At 39.2% G+C, this 20,417-nt stretch overlaps 1 protein-coding gene across 1 annotated transcript; it reads right to left on the bottom strand.

Annotated features, from left to right (window-relative positions):
* Positions 1 to 1,252: 1,252 nt before the first annotated feature.
* Positions 1,253 to 17,067, bottom strand: dnai3 (dynein axonemal intermediate chain 3). The gene is made up of 22 exons (XM_068707156.1): positions 17,000 to 17,067; positions 16,685 to 16,764; positions 14,080 to 14,264; positions 13,434 to 13,538; positions 12,927 to 13,037; positions 12,631 to 12,815; positions 12,241 to 12,357; positions 11,602 to 11,798; positions 11,007 to 11,119; positions 10,218 to 10,307; positions 9,958 to 10,044; positions 8,384 to 8,503; positions 7,229 to 7,302; positions 6,830 to 6,950; positions 6,379 to 6,475; positions 4,675 to 4,799; positions 4,538 to 4,598; positions 3,994 to 4,124; positions 3,555 to 3,762; positions 2,938 to 3,029; positions 2,520 to 2,636; positions 1,253 to 1,557 (listed from the first exon to the last, which is right to left on the bottom strand). Exons 2-22 carry the CDS (start codon positions 16,740 to 16,742, stop codon positions 1,441 to 1,443), a joined length of 2,511 nt encoding a protein of 836 aa, XP_068563257.1. The 5' UTR covers positions 16,743 to 16,764; positions 17,000 to 17,067; the 3' UTR covers positions 1,253 to 1,440.
* Positions 17,068 to 20,417: the final 3,350 nt, after the last annotated feature.

Here is a 20,417-nt window from a genome sequence, read left to right on the forward strand (position 1 = left end):
ATGTGTGAGTGTGTGTGTGTGGGTGTTGCTTTGCAGAAGGCACATTCCTGAGCTGGCCTGGGAGAAAGTGAGAGGCTCCGCAGAGGAGAGAGAGACTGCAAAACAGAATTCCCAGAGAGGTTTGAGGGGACGACTGGAGAGCAGAGGCCCCTTTTGTCACCCTGGCCTTGTTGGTGCCTCAGGGGCCATATGGACGCCTGCCTCTGTGCACCCTCACATCAGCCCATTCTTCACCCTCCTCCACCCCCTCTGCTCTGTGACAGCACCGTCCACGTGAATGAGTCATGGCCAGATTGAAGTCGACCACAGCTCACTTCTCTTGAGGGGAACAACTCTGTTTTCCATGTCTTGCCATCTTCTTTTTCTTCTTTCTCACTCTCTCCTTCCCCCTCTCACCCAGTGTTCAACTACATGTATTGAAGTTTTTCCATCTGTCCTCTCAATCCTCTCCCTTTCCTTTTGAGGCACATCAGACACAGTGTGAAAACCTGGCAAAAGACAGCTGCCCTATATTATGCAGCGACCCCCCCTTTCTTCTGTCCCTACAGCCTTTTTTCTGTCAGGACACCGGCTGTCAGATTGTGACTATGGGTTTTCTAGGCTGCTCTTGACCTGAGATGGACCCAGCACTCTGAGGTGTCCTTATTTTATCCCCATGAAGGAGCGAAACTAATGGAGTCCAGAGAGATGGAGAGGTACTTGTTGCAACACACGGCAAGGGAAACAGCGTTCTCAGAAATAAAGTAAAAGTCTCACTTCGGAAAATCTTGTGGTGAAAACAGAAACTGAAATTAATGACACCACACTTTTTGTTTAGCTGCAGGGCTACACATTTGTGTGAACAGTACTCCACTGCTCCTTTGTTCCTGTTGACAACGTTTCAAGGCCACTCATTCAGGTGCAGCCCTCTGCAAACAGACGAGTCTTACGAGTGATAGGAGAGCAGCTAGTCAGCAGCTATTGGCAGGTGATGGACAGCAGAACAACACTAGAATCCAAAACATAAACAAAAAAATAATGAGCTGAAAGACTTCATTCGTCACTACAAAAGAGTCCTTCCACATTACACAGTCAGGGAGACAGACCTTCAGTAAGCTGAGCTGTAGTAACACAAATTCAGCTGGTGCTGGGGTTTGCTAGCTGAATTTGTGTGTGAGAGAGAGAGAGAGAGAGAGAGAGAGAGAGAGAGAGAGAGAGAGAGAGAGAGAGAGAGAGAGAGAGGTTTGAGGTTTAAAGTCTTTATTCCGTTTACAGTTTATCAAAAATTACAACAAAACTAATTCAAGCAAAAAAACAAACCCAAAACATCTGGTTCTGAAGTTATGATTTGTGTTTTTTCTTTAGTATGAGAAAGAGAGAGAGAGAGAGTGCGAGAGAGAGAGAGAGAGAGAAAGAGAGAGAGAGTGTGTGTGTGTGTGTGTGTGTGTGAATGTATGTGATTCAGGCATCTTGTTTGTCAGCAGTAGCTGGCCACAGGCCCAGGCCCTTCATAATGCTTTCTTCCAGCATCTTGTGCTCTTCCTCCTCCCTAAGGGGTTTGAGTAGCACGTCATGCTCCTGGAGACAAAGATCATGGAAAAATCAGAGTCATCAACATTATGTAGCGAACAACAAGGCATTTTAAAACGTCTCCTTACCAAAGACCTGACAATTTCCTCTCTTTGAAGCATAAATGTTAAGGTCATATCTAGGTAACATGTTATGAAGCTGCACTTTCAACTACATTTTGCCTCTGAATTACAGCCCCTTGATGTTACATGATGTACATCATCCAGCAGTCCTAAAAGAACACTTAAATTGAAGACAACATTAGTCTCATAAAGTATTCACATTAAATTAGTTATAATCAGTTTGAGCAAATTCCTATTATTTACAAGTTACAATTTTGCCGGGTTAAAAAAAGTACTGTCTTATAATATTGCTAAATATATGTAAATGATCATTTTTATTCATTCATCGTAATCATGACCAAACGAGACAAATACAGTACACAATTATGCACATGTCCACCTACACGCTCACAAGCTTATACACAAGCATTCACACTGTCAGCGCCGAAAAACAGTATCGTACAGTTTTGTCTATTATATTTCTGAGTCGTCATGTGACCACAAAGTCTGGAAGTGAACATAACAGCGTTTGTGAAAAATGATTGGAGGAGCAAGACGAGAATATCCACAAACACATAAACAAATCTGAGATTACTGCAACAAAGCAAAATCTAGAGAGAGAGAGAGAGAGAGAGAGAGAGAGAGAGAGAGAGAGAGAGAGAGAGAGAGATGACCTACTACATCTTTTCCATCATCAACTTTTAACTGGTGTACACACTTTTAACTGGGGCAATAACAAACATGTGTTGGTATCACTGTACATTCAGACTGTTCGGTAAGACAAGTGGCTGTCAGTGAGGTTAGAGTGTAGCAGAGGACACAAGGTCTCATTCAAGGCCACTTTAAAGGCCAATATTGATGGTTGGGAGAGCACAAACAGCCTCTTCATTCTTTCTACAGTCAGCTCACCGTTCTCTTCTTAAGCTCTTCAGCTTCCTTCTGCTCTTTTGCCCACAGTTCCCTACACCTCACAAGATCCTTCAACCGTTCTTCCTGAACCTCAAACACTTTCAGCACTCTCAGACTCTGCATACAGACAAAAGACAAAGGCACTTGTTAGCAGGCTTCCGTTAAACAAACTCATGGCTAATAACACAATAGCCCATAAACACAACCATTTTGTACTAGCTTAATATCAATGTAATAAAGCAGAAAACAGAAACCTTAAATAAAACTTGTGTTGCCATGCTGCAGTGTTGGATATGTTACCTAATTGTTTACCTTGACCAAGGGTACATTATTATTTATTTTTGCAAAATAATAAGTAACTAGACAACTCATAATGTCTTTTAAAGTGAGTACATAGTAGGTGATTGGACTGTCTTACCTCATTCCAGGAGGGAACACAGAGTGCCTTTGGGAGTTCAAAAACTTTGAGCATTCCAAGCTCATCCGTCACAGCCAGGAAGTGCTGCTTGGCTGTATGTACAAAAAATGTCCAGTAAATGAGCTTCATGGTTCAAAAAAATCTTGCAACAAGGAACTTATATACAAAATATTAATAAAACAGACAGAGAGGAAGGCCCAGTCCATATCTGAGTAGCAGCAGCAGCAAGAGAGTTTCCAGGTATGCACCAGAGAGTATACTATAATGTTTTATGGCCGTTATGTATTTAATGTCTTACATTCTTTTAATGGTTTAAATTGTTTTACTGCCTATAATATTTTTTATGTATTTTTGTTTATTCAAATGGCCCTAACCTATAATAAAGAGGCCATACAAATAAAGTATGAATGATATATCCAGCACACTCAGGTTTAATGCCTAAACTAGGTCACAGGCTTACTTCCATGTCTTTCTCATTCAGGCAAACCTTTGTGCTTTGGGTGTGAGACCCAAAAGTTAGAATCAAAACATAATAAAACAAGTAATGCATTTTTAAGGGAGCCACACATACATGTATGCTACTACTCGACTGTGCACCAAAGAAGTCACGAACTCACAGGAGGCTATCCAGGGTTTGATGCAGGTAATCTTGGCATCGGTGACTTGTGCGAGGACCTGCGCAGGTACATTGGTGTTTTCCAGCAGGTTCCACACCTCAATGCTGCCATTCTCTTTCCCAATGAAGAAGATAGCTGGTCGGGACAGGGACCAGCATCCCACAGTGCACCAGTGCTCAAAGTTTGGTGACTTAATGATGGGGCCATCCTGGATGTCGTAGTACAAGACGTCAAACGCACATTTGCAACAACAATGCAACAAATCTGGTCTGATATATGTTATATATTATGCATTTTATTTTGCTATGTGGCATTGATTATGTTTAAAGTCTAGATCTTTAGTGTTTATTCCATTTTCGTTATATTTCAATCAAGTATGTGGGCATGCTTTTTACTGGTTGCATTGTCTGCTACGGTAATTTAAGTGACAGGTGTTTACCATGACTCCTTCATTCCAGATGGCAAAGCTCCAGCTTCCTATAGTCAAAACAATGTCTGTGAAGAAGGGCGACAGCTGTACGGTATTCACCAGCCAGTGATGGATGCTGAAACAGTGGAGGGGCTTGGCAGCTGAGAGAGAGGAGAGATGGAAATAGAAGGCACACTTTATATTTGACAGTAATTTACTCCCTCAGAAGCAACAGGGCAATGTAATACAAGGAACAATTAACCCTCTGTGCTCTCTATGGCCATGGTGATTACATTCAGATTGGCTGCCAAACCAAAGAGTTGCCTTACAGTAGTCTATTTATACAACTTTTATAGTTTGAGCAGAATTGTTTCTAGGATTAAATCTATTATTGCCAATTGCTTCATTTGTCTCAAGACTTTGAGGATACAATTACTATTGTTGATAATATTAAACTGCTAAAAAAACAAACACATTCTGGTCAGTTTCAAAGAAAGCCAATGATACATGATTTACAGTAAATGAGCGTATGTTTCTTTAACTGACTTTAATAATAGTAAACCAGAATACTCACTGTGCAGCCGTCCAGACTCGTCCTTTACCAGTTTCCAGTCAGTGTAAATAATCTCCCCTGACTGGAAGTAAAAACATACACATCATGGAACATGATAAAAGTGAACACGGGAACCTATTTTTCTTAGTTTTGTTTACCTCTGTTCCAATGAAGAGTTTGGTATTGACATCTTCCAGAGTAGTGAGTGTCTTAGCTGAGGGCACTCTGAGCTGGCTGTAGTCTGGGATGACTTTTGAGCTGTCATCATTTTCATTAGCTGCTTCTGTCAGTGGAGTGTAGAAAGAAAGTAAGTCTGGGTCTTATTTGCAAGGAAAAATAATCCCAAACCAAAGGAAAACACAACCATAAGGGGATGAACATTAGGCAAAGAAAGACAAGGAACATTAAAAGCATATATTTAAAGTAAAGGGAAACAAGAGAGATTGAACAGCAGCATTGGTGCTGCCTGCTCTGTAACCTGACCATGAACAAGACGAAGGACGGACAAAAGAGGAGGAGGTGGGGAGGGGTATGGCTGAGGTGAATGGGTTGGTAAGAGGGGATATGAGGGGAGCGGGAGACAAAGGAGGTGGAGGTGGGAGTGAGGATTGTGGCAAGAAGGGAGACAGTAAGGGAGAAGGGTGGGAGGGGTGAGATCGGCAGGACTGGTAGTGATGGAAGAAGCCTTTTCCATCACAAAAGCCCAACTGTCGGTCAGGGACAGTACAGGACTCTCCGTTCACACCCTCTTATCAGCGGGCCGCTCCCAATCAAGTCTCAGCTTCACTCTGTTAGATTGGCTCTTGAAGGTCAGATCAGATTACCCAATCACACATCTTCCAAATCCACTTTCCCCCAGTTGAGATGTGTGTAAAGATGTGAGACAGACGATATCGCACAGCAACAGATGTAGACATTGTTTCACTTTCACCACACTGCACTGCTGCTCAACTGTTGCTCAATCCCAACGAGGGGTTGCTCGCAAAAATCATGTGGTACTGTTAAAAGCACAGGGTGCAGCTTTTTCTACAGTGGCTACTGCTGTAAGTGCAAGGGACTTCAGCATCAGAGAGAACAAACTTGCTGAATATAGGGCTCAGAGGCAGACAGTGTAGACTCAATAAATATGAGTCAATTATTTGAAGTAGCTTAGTATTAATCACACAGGGATTAATTAAAAGCCTAATAACAGACTGCCTGAGGGCTGCAACAGATTTATTGCCTCAGTTAGTGAACATATTATATCTATAACCGCCAGCCACCAAAGCTGTGTTTATAGAGGCAGACCTTGAGCCAGACAAAGACAGGTCTCTTCATGACCAGCCAGGACACACACGATCATCTTGTGGCCCTAAAGGAGCCTGTGCATATTGCAAAGAGCTGACAGTCAGCGAGGCGAATGCTCTGCAACTATGAGGGCCTTGTTTTGGAAGTATCACTTAATAAAGTGCTATGAAACCAGAGGAGAGAAGAGGGAGACAGACAGAGAATGAGAGTACCTGAGAGCTGAGTGAACCCTACCCCACTGATCACTGTGCTCAACCATCCAAAGCACAACTAAAGACAACTAGCTTCTGCAATTTTGACACTGCAAGAAAGGAGCAATGCAGTTTTTTAGATATTTCATAGCTGCCGTAAGTGTACATTTGTGTATGTTTGAAATTCTGTGTTTTTCATTTTAAATTCACATACTGAGTTTTGCTTTATTTGTCCTTTTTTTCTAAAGGTGATTGAGTGAGTGTGTGAGTGAGTTATTACAACTCACTTTTAAGAGGTGCTTTGCATCCAACAATAACACCTGACAGTATGTATTGTACAAATGATTGTAATTGAGTAATGCTCATTTGTGTGAAATCCCTCACCTGTGGTCCTGGCTGTATTGGCTGTACAGGTGGAACGTTCCAGGCTGAATTTCAGAGGAGCGTATTCTCCACTGGTATCAATCTTTGGCAGGGAAACCTGACACATGGCAGAGAAGAAGACAACTTTTGACATTTGAAGATACTGACAGAGACAAAACATAATATGAAATAACTATAAGAACTATGTGCAAGCAACTGCACACTAAAATACATTCAATGAGCCCAATTTGAATCCATATAAATCTATACTTAAATAAACATACACATACACAGAGCTTTAAAAATAAAGTAGAAAATGATGTCACATTCACATTGTGGTTTAAAATGTTGTACTTTGGGGAATCAGTCAAAGCCTTCATAAAAAACCTGATCTGAAATGTGATATACAGCTTAACATTTAGATTTGACCCTCGACATTCATTTTGTATTGCACCCTTAATCCCTGCAGTACCCTGAACAGAGGCTTCCATGTGCGGTACAGGTGCTTGAAAGTGTTGGGGACACCGTAGGGTGTCTTCTGATACACATTCTGCTTCCTGTCTGGTACTCGCACATCCCAGAACATTAGAGCACTTTAGAGGGAGAGGGAGACAAATGAAAAATAAACATAGCCCTTGATCCTTTTGTTTATAATTAAACACACACAACGTGAATATTGACTGACACAGACTCTGTTGTAGACATGTAGGCTTTCTCATTCTCTAACTAAAGGTGTAAAGCAGCATCTTCTCTAAATGTGGTGGCTGTCAATAACTGCAAGCAGTGGACAGTACAGAGAGAAAGACTCTAGTGGGACCTGTAATCTGACCTGCAATCATTTCATTAATTTACCATTTTCTGTAAGACCTACCAGTCAGGGGAGCAGGTGACAATCTGAGCAGAAATGTTGTACTTGTTCTCCACTGGTAAGCCCGTCTTGGTCACCTTAATGAGAGAGAGTCGCAAAATCAACAAATGTCTGTCAAGCTTAGTAAAGAGCTAATAATAATGGAAAATATGCTTTGGTGCACTTTGATGATTGCCTTATAACAGATGAGTGCCAGTGGTAGTCACGGGGGTTACGCACCAGTGGGACACCAGAATTATAATGTATTCATTATTTCATTAGGAACAAGATTTTAGAAACTCTAAGCCACATGCTTAGGTTCTGTGGACTGTTATAAGGTAGTGAATCTGTGTGTGACCATAGTTCAATGTTACTGTATTTTTTATGGCGTCTTCCATTATATTTCACAGTTATCACTATAATACGTATGCTGGGTTACAGACCAAACACTATAGTGTCACTGCAGCAAATAGCACTTCGGCAAATAGCACTTAGTCAATACATTTTTAGATGCAGGGGCGCAATAAAGCTAGCAGCAGTTCTGCAGATTAAAAAAAAACAGTGTGATACAAATCTTAATACAAAGAAGCAATATTTTGTGGCAGTGGAACAGTGTTATCCTTCCGTACCTTCCTGTGCAATTTCTATCATTATATCCTCAGTATGTTGCATTATAGCCTCCATAGCCTTTTCTCTGCCCTGACTACTTCCACTATTACCTTACCTCCTGTCAGACTTATTTACATTCAAGTGGCTTTTAACCAGATAAAATATCTGTCAATATTCCAGAACTAGATATTGAAATCATTACAGCAATAAGATACTTGACTTTTTACGTGTTTAATGTTTTATTATCAATTTGGAGCTTAGATGTGAAGAATTAAAATGTACTCTGGTTGCCCTAAGTATGCAACAATGTTTACTTTAGAAATGATAAAAGAGGCTTGAGATAAAGAAAACATTAACGAATGTTTTTCTGTATAGTCACACAAAACACCTTTTACGAATCAAGATAGGCCAAATGAAATAGCGATCAAAAGAAGGTTCCAGCACCTACCTAATGCACTCCTGGTGGAAAATGTCAATTAACTCTTTACATGATCAGTGTTCTGACTATTTAATGTCAGATTTGCAGTTGTTACTCCTCCTTCAGCCCCTCTGGCCTTCAGCTCTGTGTACCTCAAATGTTGGTGGCAGCCAGTGGACATCAGTAATTGCTGCTTTGTGGCTGCTGTCTATGAAAGACACTGCACAGAAGGGCACCACAGGAGGCTTATTCTCTCTCTCCTCATTGATGTACTGGTGGGAGGTCAGACACAAAAGGCACAGCATGTACAGTGAGTACAGTGAGCTTTGACAATTCAATCTAAATATCAAGACTTCATACAGCAGTAAACAGCCATCCTAAAACGCTCCAGCATGATATTCAAATTAAGTACACTTTAACAAATGATGTATTCTGCAACACAGAAGTTCAAAGATTGTGCCTTCAATCTTGCAACATGTACAGAATGTGGAAAGGGATTACTTTCAATGACACTGCTGTGCACCTGCAGATTTAAAGGGTGTGAACAGAACAGAAATCTATAAAGGAGGATTTTAATTCTTTGTTCATCTGATAAGCTAGCAACAGGTGCTGGTGTAGGGCAGCTTTCACAGCACTCAACATCGAAATAAAGCCTTTTAGCAAATACAACTGCCAATGTGTACATTGCAAACACAAGGGAGGGGAGTGATCTGATTTGCTTGTGTGTTATCTTCTATGGGGACAAACTATGGTGGAGGATGGAAGGCTTGTGTAACAGCTGGAGTAGCTGATGCTGTTGACTCTGGGGAATGAAAAGCAAACAAGGACAAACAGAATAGAGAAAGGTACGGAGGGTGGTAGAGGGAAAAGCACAAGAGAAGGAAGTAGTGAGGACAGGGATGGAGACAGCTGTTCCACTGTAGAGGCAATAAAAACACACAAAGCAAATGGGGGCTACATGATGAGGGCATATACTGTATGTCTATTTAAATACAGCAGCCGAGCAGAAGATGTCAGTGGAGGTCAGTCTTTAAGCGACAGAACTGCTTTAATATTTGGTCTGTGGATATCTCAACAGGCTATGAAGGAGTTTATATACTTGCAATATTGTGGGACAAATTTGAGCCCTGATTTGTGTCACCTATCATTAACTCCCTCTCTTTATTATTCCACATAATGCCATCTAAACAGGGCAGCTATGCCATGACAATATTAGTTTACTATGATGTTAAGCCACAAGAGAAGCCCTCTTTGAAGTTTAAGCCTTCAGTCAAGAGTCTTTTTTTGTATTCAGTTAGGTCACTTCAATCTGACTGTGGTGTTTGTTTCTCTTTTGCAGTGGAGTCACTTAATGGTAGAACTTTCTTTGAGATTTACTCCTGGCATTAGTAAGTTTGTGGAACTAGTCTTGACAGCTGTGGCTGGCTTGAAAAGGACCATTAGGCCACTTCATTCCCGCCTAATGAAAGAGTGAGGATGAGGGCAGAACTCAGGAGTCAACATATCATCATCTCACTCTGTCATACAGCACAGCCTGTCTTTACAGCAAATATGCTGCATGCTTTGATACACTGAAGACCCATACTTGAATAAACCAAGCTGACATCATTACTAGCCAAAGAGTTACGGTAACTGATGCAATATGTAATACACCAACACAGATACAGAACACCATGTGTTAGTGTATCAACATTGTGCACATTAGAGAAAGGATATGGGTACTTACATATATCTCAGTGTTGACAGAAACCTCCTCATCAGGTTGTGTTCCCTGTAAGTGTGTGACGTAAGCAGAAATGTCCCACAACACGACCTGAGAAAACAGCAACAGAAGAAATTGGAATTGTACAGGACATCAATTTAATAATTTTCCCTTATAATGGAAAGAGGGGCATGGAAAAGTGATAGGATACAAAAACTACTACGAGGCAGAAAAGGCAGCAGATGCAGCAAACCAGAGATGCAGAGCAGAGTCAAAGTCAGCACCTGGCCATTCTTGCATCCCCCAACGATAATATTTGGATCAGAAGGGCAAAACTCAAAGGCAAAAATGTCACCTGGGCACTCCAGCAGCAACTGCAAACAACACATAAACCCACATACACAGGGCAGAAATATTATATTTCAAAGTAGACATTTCCATGTTTTGGGTGCCTGCCATCCTGAATATGTATTTATTCTAGTCCCATTCAAAGTTCAGCTTTAAATCCACAAAACCCAAGTGTGTACAGTAGATTCCATTTCATCAGGCATAAGGGGAAAAAAGAGAAGTAATTTTTCGGCATCATGTTTAAAATGAGCTGCAACACTGAACTACAGCACTTTACTCCCCACACTAAATAAATATATTTATTTAAACTATATGATGTCTCTGGTTTCCTCTACACAGTACCCTTTTCCCCTTTGATCACTGCTCCAGCAGACAGTGAAACCAAAGCATGACGCATGCACCAGTGAAGGCATACGTCATTCAGAACTCATATTACTTTTGAGTGGTTTAGCAGCTCAGTTTCATTGATTTAGCTCCTCTGTCAAATCAATAGAGCCTCTCAAATTTTGCTAAGTCAAATAAAAGACTTAAATGACAGGAGTAAGCAAATCCTTTCAGTAATTTTTGTATCAAAGTGTGTCTCAAATGGATATGAGGTGAAAATGAGCTTATGTGCTGTCAATGAGAGACATAGAAATATGGTCTTTTCAATTTCTTTTCCAGCTTGTACACTCTCCACATTCACTCAGGCGGTCCCAAATACTTATAAGTATAAGTTTCCATACCTGGGCATTATAGATGTCGGAGAAACTGTAAAAGAGAATGAGAGAATCTTTGGAGGCAAACGTTGTGGGCTCCTGCTCCTGCCTTTTTTCTGTCAAAGCCACAGCAATCACACCTATCACATTAAAAAAACACATCATACAATGTATCAGTAGGGTTTAACTTTACTGATTGAGAAACTGGTGGACTTAAATCTGATCCCCCTTTGAATAACATATGTTCACAGTGATCATAGTTTTGACACTGATATTATAATTCTCGATCTTGCTGGAAGCCTACTCTGTGGGTGATGACAGCTAAGCAACATTACAAAGCAGCGGTGAAGAAAATTAATGCTTTTACAATGGATGGAATGTCAAATTAAAATACTGCAGAGAGAATCAATGTAATTTATTTTTGTTATATTTGTTGCCAGCATTGTCAACACTATCTTTGTCGACATTTTTCTACCAGATAGACATTTAAAACCATTATTTGTCAAGTATTGAGGGAGTTAATGCTATAAAGTATTTTGGTGAATATTTTTGTGTGAGAAAATGTCTACTGCTCAAATCTTCTGGACAAAACTTTCCACTGCCTGAGCTGTTTTCACATTACCGTAGATAGTAGGGTGCCAATTGATGCTGCTGATTTTCTTGTCCTTGGTGTAGTTCTGGTCTGAGAAGCCCCGATAAAACCTCAAATCTTTGAAATCCTCCCCAGACCAGACAATGTCTTCAACTGCTGTCCCCAGAGCCTTCCAGTCATCAAAGAACACATTCATGATACTTTCCTCCTGAAGGGCCTGCAACATTCTGCAAAAAACAAACAAAATATAACTATGTCAGATCTGGCAAAACCTGTGCATTATGTTTTGTTTTCCTCCATCAAATCTCTTCATAGCTACAGTATAACATTTTCTAATACTCCTTATTGCTTACCTGGACACAAAGGAGGGTTGAGGGTAAAGTGTAAGATTACAATGTATAATTGAAACTTTCATTTGAGACCCAAAGTCTGGGCTGTGAAGGAAACTATAACATCTCAAAATCTAGCACATTGACAAGGTGAATGCCTTCTAAAGGTATTGTTTTTGAATATTCTTATGCTCCCACAGGTGTAATAATGGATGGGTTTGAGAACCCTGAGGCTGATACAGTCATTTACAAGTTTGGGTTGGCTATCAGTCTTCCTATACAATACACCCTTAGACAGCAGACAGAAGACACCATGAATTTCAGGAATATGTCATCTTACCTTGGGGTCACTAATTTGCAGAAATTCTTCATACTGTCAGACTGGAGGATCTTCTCTTTTTCTTCAGAACTCAACTCTCTTGGCGTGTACTGGGTAGACATATTCCTCAGCATCATCCTGTAAAGTGGACAAATAACTTTACAATAAGTTTGTGCAGATGGAGTTACTATTAAAATAATAAAGAGAAATAAATGGTACATGGCAAATGCACATTTCATGAATATGTCGGATTAATGCAGAAAAATGCTTGTCTCACAAAGTATTTAATATTGCATTCAGTGTTAATATCTTATTTTCTTAAAGCATTGAGGTGTTGGCAGGACCTGTAAGTGCCGCCCCCCCCCCCCCATGGAACAAGTCAATTTTATGTGTACTGATTTGCTGGCATACCACTGTGTCTGAGCACTGCTGCTTCGCAGTCTGGCTGCAGCCTGACTCCCGCAGTCCCTCTGCATCAGTTTGATGCTGAATTTGCTGTCTGGGTAGGATGGACAATTTACGAGTGTTGTGATGGAATCAGAAAAAACAACTGGTGCCCCAAACTTCCTCCTCACTCTGGAGAACTTGTAGCACAGCTGATGAGAAAACGTAGACAGAAAAGAAAGGTTTAATGATAGGACAAGGGTGAATGGGAAAAATCCAGATGTCATATGCAAATGTAATGTGTTTGTTATATACTGCAGTACCTTTTCTCTGGTCTCCTTGACAGATTCCTCATCTATTTCCTGCTCACTGCTAAGAGATGGTTCTGGGGTTTCAATGACTTCTGGTGTCTCAGGCTCTGGTGGCTGCACAACCTGGAGACCATTACAAGATTATCCAGTACAAAGAACATGAAACACACAAAAGTGGAAGATAAGTATGAATTTTTTTATTGTTAAACATGAAATCGGCCCTCATAGCGTGACTGATTAAAATAGTGTACATACCTCGAATATAAAAGGAAAGTAAATAATAGTGAACATTCCTGCCTACAGGATTAAACCAGAATAAAATTGAAACAAAATATTGGTGCCACACTGCATGCTAAATGACTGGCACATTTATTTTCATAATTAGTCATATTTACATATTTAGTTATTGTAGAAACCCTACTGCACCACACTTCAAAGACCAAGTAGTGGACAGAATATGAGTTAGAACAAAAGGAAAAAGTAAACCTTGTTACCCAAACCAAAACTACGTCTACCTACGTTTAAGATTCTTTCCTTAGCTTCGGGTGTCACAACCAGGTAGAACCTCTGGCCATAGATGAAGTCCTTGTCAAAAACCAGCAGGAGCTCATCCTCTGGGTAATCCTGTCGGATAAAAAAAAATTAAGAATTGACAACATTCAGCTTCTTCATGCCAATGTGTCTGTATAAATAATGAATGTAGTGTATTTAATTGATTCTGGCAACTTTGTACAGCAGCCATTTGGTCGAGATAGTAGATGACAGAGTGAGATGTAGATTTCAGACTTGAGAACTGATGTTGTGGACTTTATGAACAGAAAACCACACACGGTAAGGCCTTGGCTTAGTCTCAAATAAGAAGAACATTATAAAGGACTTAGAACAGATGAGCCTTTATGGCTCCCTTAGGGTGCTCTCTGGTCTCATTAAGTTTTAAGTTTGAGTTTATGTTTTTAGAGTAGTGTGTTGTGGCAGAATGGACACAAATGCTAAAAGCAAGAGGTGGTGGTTCTCATATAATTAATTTTGCTCAGAGATAGAGGGGGAATGTGGTTGAACTGGTTACTCTGTCTGTTCCCACAGCCCTTAACTTGGGGTCTGTGGAACATCACAGTGTCTTGGGGGTATTGTCTGAGTGATCTCTATGACAATGGATCAGCCTCACCAGCACAATCTGCTTCACAGGCCTGAAATCGGACACTGCGGCTCTTGTCTTAAAGTCCTGTATTATGTCGTCTTTTTTCAGCAGCTTGTAAGGACTCTCCCCCGTGACGTCCTCATCAGCGCGGCAACCAAAGAGCTCCTGGGTGGCTGATGTCAGGAGCATGGGGACGATATCATCGGGGTGGCCTTGGTGAGAGAGTACACAATCGATACAGACAAGAAAGATGGTAGAGAGAAGAAGTATACATACAAATGAGCTAGATTCAAACCTCTCTAGTGAAGACAGAACATTAAGAACATCGGATGAATTACTCAATGATGGCATCACTTGTTGGTCCCTTTTCAAGATGCTAATGGTACTCACATTTAAAAAAAAAAAAAATCACTAGAGCTAGGAATGTTTTGATGTTTTGAGACTTTTGACTTTTAGAAATACATTTACACATGTTACAGTAACTTGGGCCAAGCAATGTTGATCTAAAACAATATTGTTTATAGATCTGAAAGCAAGAAGCCCCATATCAAAATAATGTAAACAAACAAGAAAGGAAACTCTGGTGAATTTACCCAGAAACACTGTGTCCTCCTCTCCTGCCAGTATATATACTGTATATATACGATACTATATTCACTATAAAGTAAAAGGCCTCATAAAAGTCAATCTTTAGGTTCAATCTGAAATCACAATGCGAGGTGTTTTTGTCAGAAACCAGAACATTTGACACTGTATGGTGTTGACAATGATAATAATTAGCCATGTGTTTAATAGTCATGTGGTGTATCTATTCTGCAGACTGTACAAAACAAATTGCTGTCATCGTCTGCACATCTAAAAGATATCTATAATGCAGCAACTCAAGACATAATCTGCTCAGTTACAGACATTTAACCAGGATCGTTACGATATAAAACTGTAGCACTGCACCACTTTTTCTTAGTAAACAATCGATGCAGACTTCTTCATATCTAAGGCCATGCTTAGTCCAGGGCGCACTACAGTCAACAGGGCTCTGCATAATGATAGTTTCAAAGTCTTTCCACGAGGTTGCTGAGGGGATGCGGGGAATGCTAAAGTACAGCTTGAGAAACCACTTCCCAGCTGGGTGTGTCAACCTTTCCCACTCACACCAGTTAGGCCTCACGCCAAATCATTGTAGTGGAAACTAACACCCTTCAGTTCACACAGTTAAGCGTCAACTATGGTACTTGTATTCATGGGAAATATTTGCTTAAGTGACGAAGAGAGCACTATGTTCAATGTTCCCTAACCCTAAAGAATGGAATCAAACTCTGTTGGCTGGGTTGAAGAGATATTGACTTTTGTCTGGCTTCTTTTCACTTGCATAATCCACTCACAGCTAGCATTTTGACTGCACACTGTAAGATGTGTTTAATGTACCACAGTACACTATAAATATAGCACTTTGTTTTAATCTCTGTTGATACTACTGAAGAATTTACGTGTGAACAATAGGGATTTATCAGCTGATAAGATTACCTGTCACTTATATCATCAAGGTCCTTGAGAAATCGGTTCAGAGGTGAAAAAAACCTGCATTTATATTTGTGTTGATTAAATGTTAGGGTTAAGACTTGGTTTTAGGTTAAGTTAAGACTCAGAGTTAGGTTATGGTTAGAGTAAAACTTTTTAGGATGTGTTCAATTAGGAGATCTAACAGACTTGAATTTATATTGCTGGCTGTATAAAATGGAAATGGGTGAAATTAATGAATAAACAAGCAAAACAGATCTGAATCCAAGGACTCTTAACACCATCAATTTTAACTCGAACAAGAGCCAATGATCTAATCTATAGTAAAAAGATACATTTGGTGATGCATTTAACCAAAAGCATGTCTTCGGGGCTGGTATGCTGACAGTAAACTTAGACCATGACAATGGGACCCACAGCTGAGTAGAGAGCATGTCCAAAGGCTATGCTCAAGATCAGAAGAATGCATATAGTTTTTTCAACTCCTCAAAGACAAGTGTGAGTATTAGTTTTAGCAATGCTTGTTACATCTCTACTTCAAAGTCAGATTTAGGTGACATACAATATCCAAGAAGAATCTGAATAAATATAGCGTTCATAAAAAGAACCCTGCCCTATCAAATAAATGAAGGTAATCAAATACAAAGACTTTAGTTATCTGTAAAGGCCATGTAAGATTTACGAGACTTCTAGTTAATATAATCTAAGCCAATTCAAATTCCCTTTAGGATCTGAACTTACTTTTAGATGGTTGCATCTATACAGAGTGTAGCAAACACTATGCTCAGTTTACCCCCCAGTTTTACTGAAATTGTTCATCTTTTTCAAGTTGATATCTGAATGTGAATGCACTACGTTTTAAGTAAATACTTAAGGAATGAAAGGTATTTTTTTTTATTGTCTCATCTACATATCAGTTCAGGATGGGTAAATACACAAGTAAAAAAGTTAAATTAGGCTTTTCCACATGTGCAGGTGACTGAATAATTTTGCCTAAATGGGAAGTAACAGTCAGTTCACCTTTTCATTTACTGTGCCTCTCCATTTGATCGTCCTGAGACAAACATGCATACATTTAAACACATTAACACTCTACTAATATTAAGACACTCACCTTTATCTTTCCCCTTACTGCCTGCACTGCTTCTTGCACTTTTGGACTTACGTGGCATCCTTGCTCTTAGAATAGCTCCACTAATGAGAGGGAGAAAGTTTCGTACAACACAGTGTTACCTTTCTCCTCAAAACACCAAACTCTATACTTTTATCTACATATATTTCTATTTGATTGACCAACTGTCAGAGTGAACATTTCAATTCACACACTACCCACAATGACAGAAGAGTGGCTTGCTCTAATAATCATTATCAAAGCATGTGGCGACATCTTCTGGAGGAAAAGAGAACTGTCTTGTCATTTTTACTTTACCTTAAAAGAAGGATCCTAGAATATGAGAGTCTGTTTAAATTTACTTTAGCTGTGAAAACAGAATTGAGTCCCCCCGCTGACATACAGTTTTATGGTGTACATCCGTTCGTTAGACCACTGCAACTGAAATCCTCACGCGGTATTACTGTTTTACTGTTTGGTTGCCAGTGGTTACAGGAGAGCGAGAGTGTGTGTGTGTGTGTGTGTGTGTGTGTGTGTGTGTGGGGGGGGGGGGGGGGGGGGGGGGGGGCAGCCAATCAGCTCCCAGCAGTTGGCGCGAGCTCGTACAGCAGCAGAGAGCTGGTAAGGATGGGAGGGAATAGTACCGGTTGAACCGGTATACACTAGTAGCACTAGTCCCAACCACACTAGTATGTGTCATAACACAAGTATGTTTACATAAAATGCACATGGATTACTAAATCTTTTGCCAAGGTTCTGTTGTCACAAATAATTCAAAATGAGGTTCCAAGTGCAACATACTTTATTTGTATATGTGTAAAATATGATATCTGCGCAAAATATATGCTTTTCTTCCAGATCAACCTGACCTCACAATCAGACAGCAGACTAGCGGGAAAGGGAAGCAGTCCATGCGAAGCTTTTCTAGTAGCCAGAAAGGTCTGGCTACTGTACACCAGAAAGGTCTGGCTAGCTCGATGCAGTCATGCTAATAACTTATTTAGCTTTTTAAAACAACGGGGACAGATCCAGCATGGACAGTTACGGGAGTGATGGATATGAGAAATGGATATATAGTTATAAATAAATAATTTTATATATATATACATATAGCTATATCACTCTGTCAAGCTATATGCTTGACAGAGTTATCCATGTATATGTACAGAGATGGGCAAAAATACATAAAAATGTATTTTGATACAAAATACCCCTCAAATAAATGTATTAAAAGAAAACACAAAATACTGGTGCCAGAAAATGTAACTTTTGTCATTTAAAATATAGGAAATACTTTTTTCGGGATTTTCTGTTTTCTCACAATTTGGTATAGCAGAGCAGGTTTGGGCTATATAATGTACACAAAGCTCTGGTGAACCTCACAAAAAGGAAGAACAGTCACAGAATGTCAGTGTAACTAAGCAAAGCTATTAAAAGACAACAACTTGATTGATTATATATATATATATATATATATATATATATATATATATATATATATATATATATATATATATATATATATATTAATGGGACTTATCAGCCCATAAACTTTGGCTTTGTATCAACAAGAACATATTCATCACATATGAATAGCATCAAACATTAGGCCTATGTATACTATAAAAGCAAAATATAGAATTAAAACCAGTTGTACACAGGTAAAGAGCCTAAATAAATGACTGTACTGAGACATGTTGTCAACCTGACCAACTGTAGAATGTATGAAATAATAAAACTAAGAATACTTTCATAATATGCCTTTTAAATAAAATAAATTGGATATTTAATGTTTTTTGTTTTTTTTAACAAATGGACATCTACTGTCATAGCCTGGCTAACTGAACTATATTATCTGCCAGTAACTGATATGGCATTATGACATTCACATTGAGAAGATACAGCATAACTTGTAATACAGTGCAAGATTAGATGGTCAGACGTCTCTTGATAAGGTTATCATGAACATACAAGCTCCCAATCTCCCTCTTCCTATAGTTAGCTACTCCACTGATAAGTTAACTTGCTAAACACTGGCTATGCACTAGCCTAGACAGCATGCTAATGTCATTAGCATGTTAGCATCGATCGCTAGCTTGACATTATAACCATCACCATGTGTATACAATAGGCTATGTAGCCAGACCCAGACATAAATTATACATCAAGCTAGTTGACATCTGTCACACTCAGATCAAATATTTACCTTGACAGACAATCCGTTGAACTTGAAGATCTGAACACTGAACTCGTGAACTATTTTTTGATTCGTGGAGAAAGTATTTTGAGTATTTTAAATACAAAATTACTCCACTCTAAAGTATTTTGTTACTAATTACGTTAGATTTTTTATCGGCCCTATCAAATACAAATTAAACAATACTCAAAAGTAATTGAAATACGTATTTCAAATACAAGTAATAGAAATACTGCCCATCTCTGTATATGTACATAGTTAACTCTGTCAAGTTAGCCATATTAGGCAAAGTGAACATATTTTCTTTTACATCGTTGTCCTCAGTCTCATTTGCCTAATTTGGTCATAGAGGCATCAACATTTAATTGTGATCTGTAAATTAACAGTGAAAACTCATCGTAGCTTAATTTAACACTATTCCTAATTGCACTTCATGTTTACTTCTACTGATCTTTATCTCCCAAGGTCTATGGGGGCGTCTCAATAAATAAAAATGTTCTATTATATTATATGTTATATATATATATACTGTACATGTGTGTGTGTTTTATATTATACTGAATATATATATAATATGATGTGATTATACTGAAGTGCCTGTGAGGGTGACAAAAATAAGATGTCCTGACGTGTTTGTCAAAGTGTTATTTACTGCTTCTGTTCGTGTTGGAATAAATGTTAAATATTTAACTGCAAAGTAATAATGCATTTTTGATACCTTCATTTTTTTGCATTAAATCATACTGGGATGTTTGCTGAAATTAATTGGATGTGGCACAGCCCTACCTAGAAAATGTTTCACCAGCCATCACTGTGTCCCACCACCTTTGAGGTGTTTCAAATGCCAAAAATATAAAAACCCACCTCTTCAGGAAGCGCTACCCTGAGCCTTCCACTTAACACTTATTGTATTCATACTAGCTTGTTGCACTTATTGTATTCGTATTACTTATAGCACTAACTGTTTTTCTTGTTTCTGCACTGTACTTTGGCTCTGAGTTATGCTCTGCTTCATGCTCTTAGATGCTTGTTTGGAAAAGGAATTGTACTTATCACTTCTGGTGACTAGTAGTTCTTTTGATTACCAATGTTGAATGCACTTATTGTAAGTCGCTTTGGATAAAAGCGTCTGCTAAATGACTGTAATGTAATGTAATGTAACATATTGCAGCAGGGTGCAAAGAGAAACAAAAGTGTGGGAAATGTGGAGGGTAACATGAGTATGGGAATTTAGTTCCAAGGTGGAATGATGAGTGCAGTGAGGTAATAAAGAAACGGAATAAGGCTTTTAAGGTTTTAAAAAAACACCCACAATGTCAAAAATGTAATAGAGTACAAGAGGATGCAAGCAGTAGTATGAAAAACTATCAAAGAAACTAAAAGGAAGTATTGGAGATAATTTTGTAACACAATAGGGAGAAGCAATTCAATTAATCAAGTTTGGGGAATGATAAAGAAAATGAGTGGTGTAAAACGGGAGTGGGGGTATCCAGTATTGTAAAATGGCGGAGTGATGAAGCAAAGGCAGAAATGTTAGCT

The sequence above is a fragment of the Cebidichthys violaceus genome, unplaced genomic scaffold (genome assembly GCF_023349555.1).
Source record: "Cebidichthys violaceus isolate CVI_PGR_0920_01 unplaced genomic scaffold, fCebVio1.0.p SCAF_13, whole genome shotgun sequence".
NCBI lineage: Eukaryota > Metazoa > Chordata > Actinopteri > Perciformes > Stichaeidae > Cebidichthys > Cebidichthys violaceus.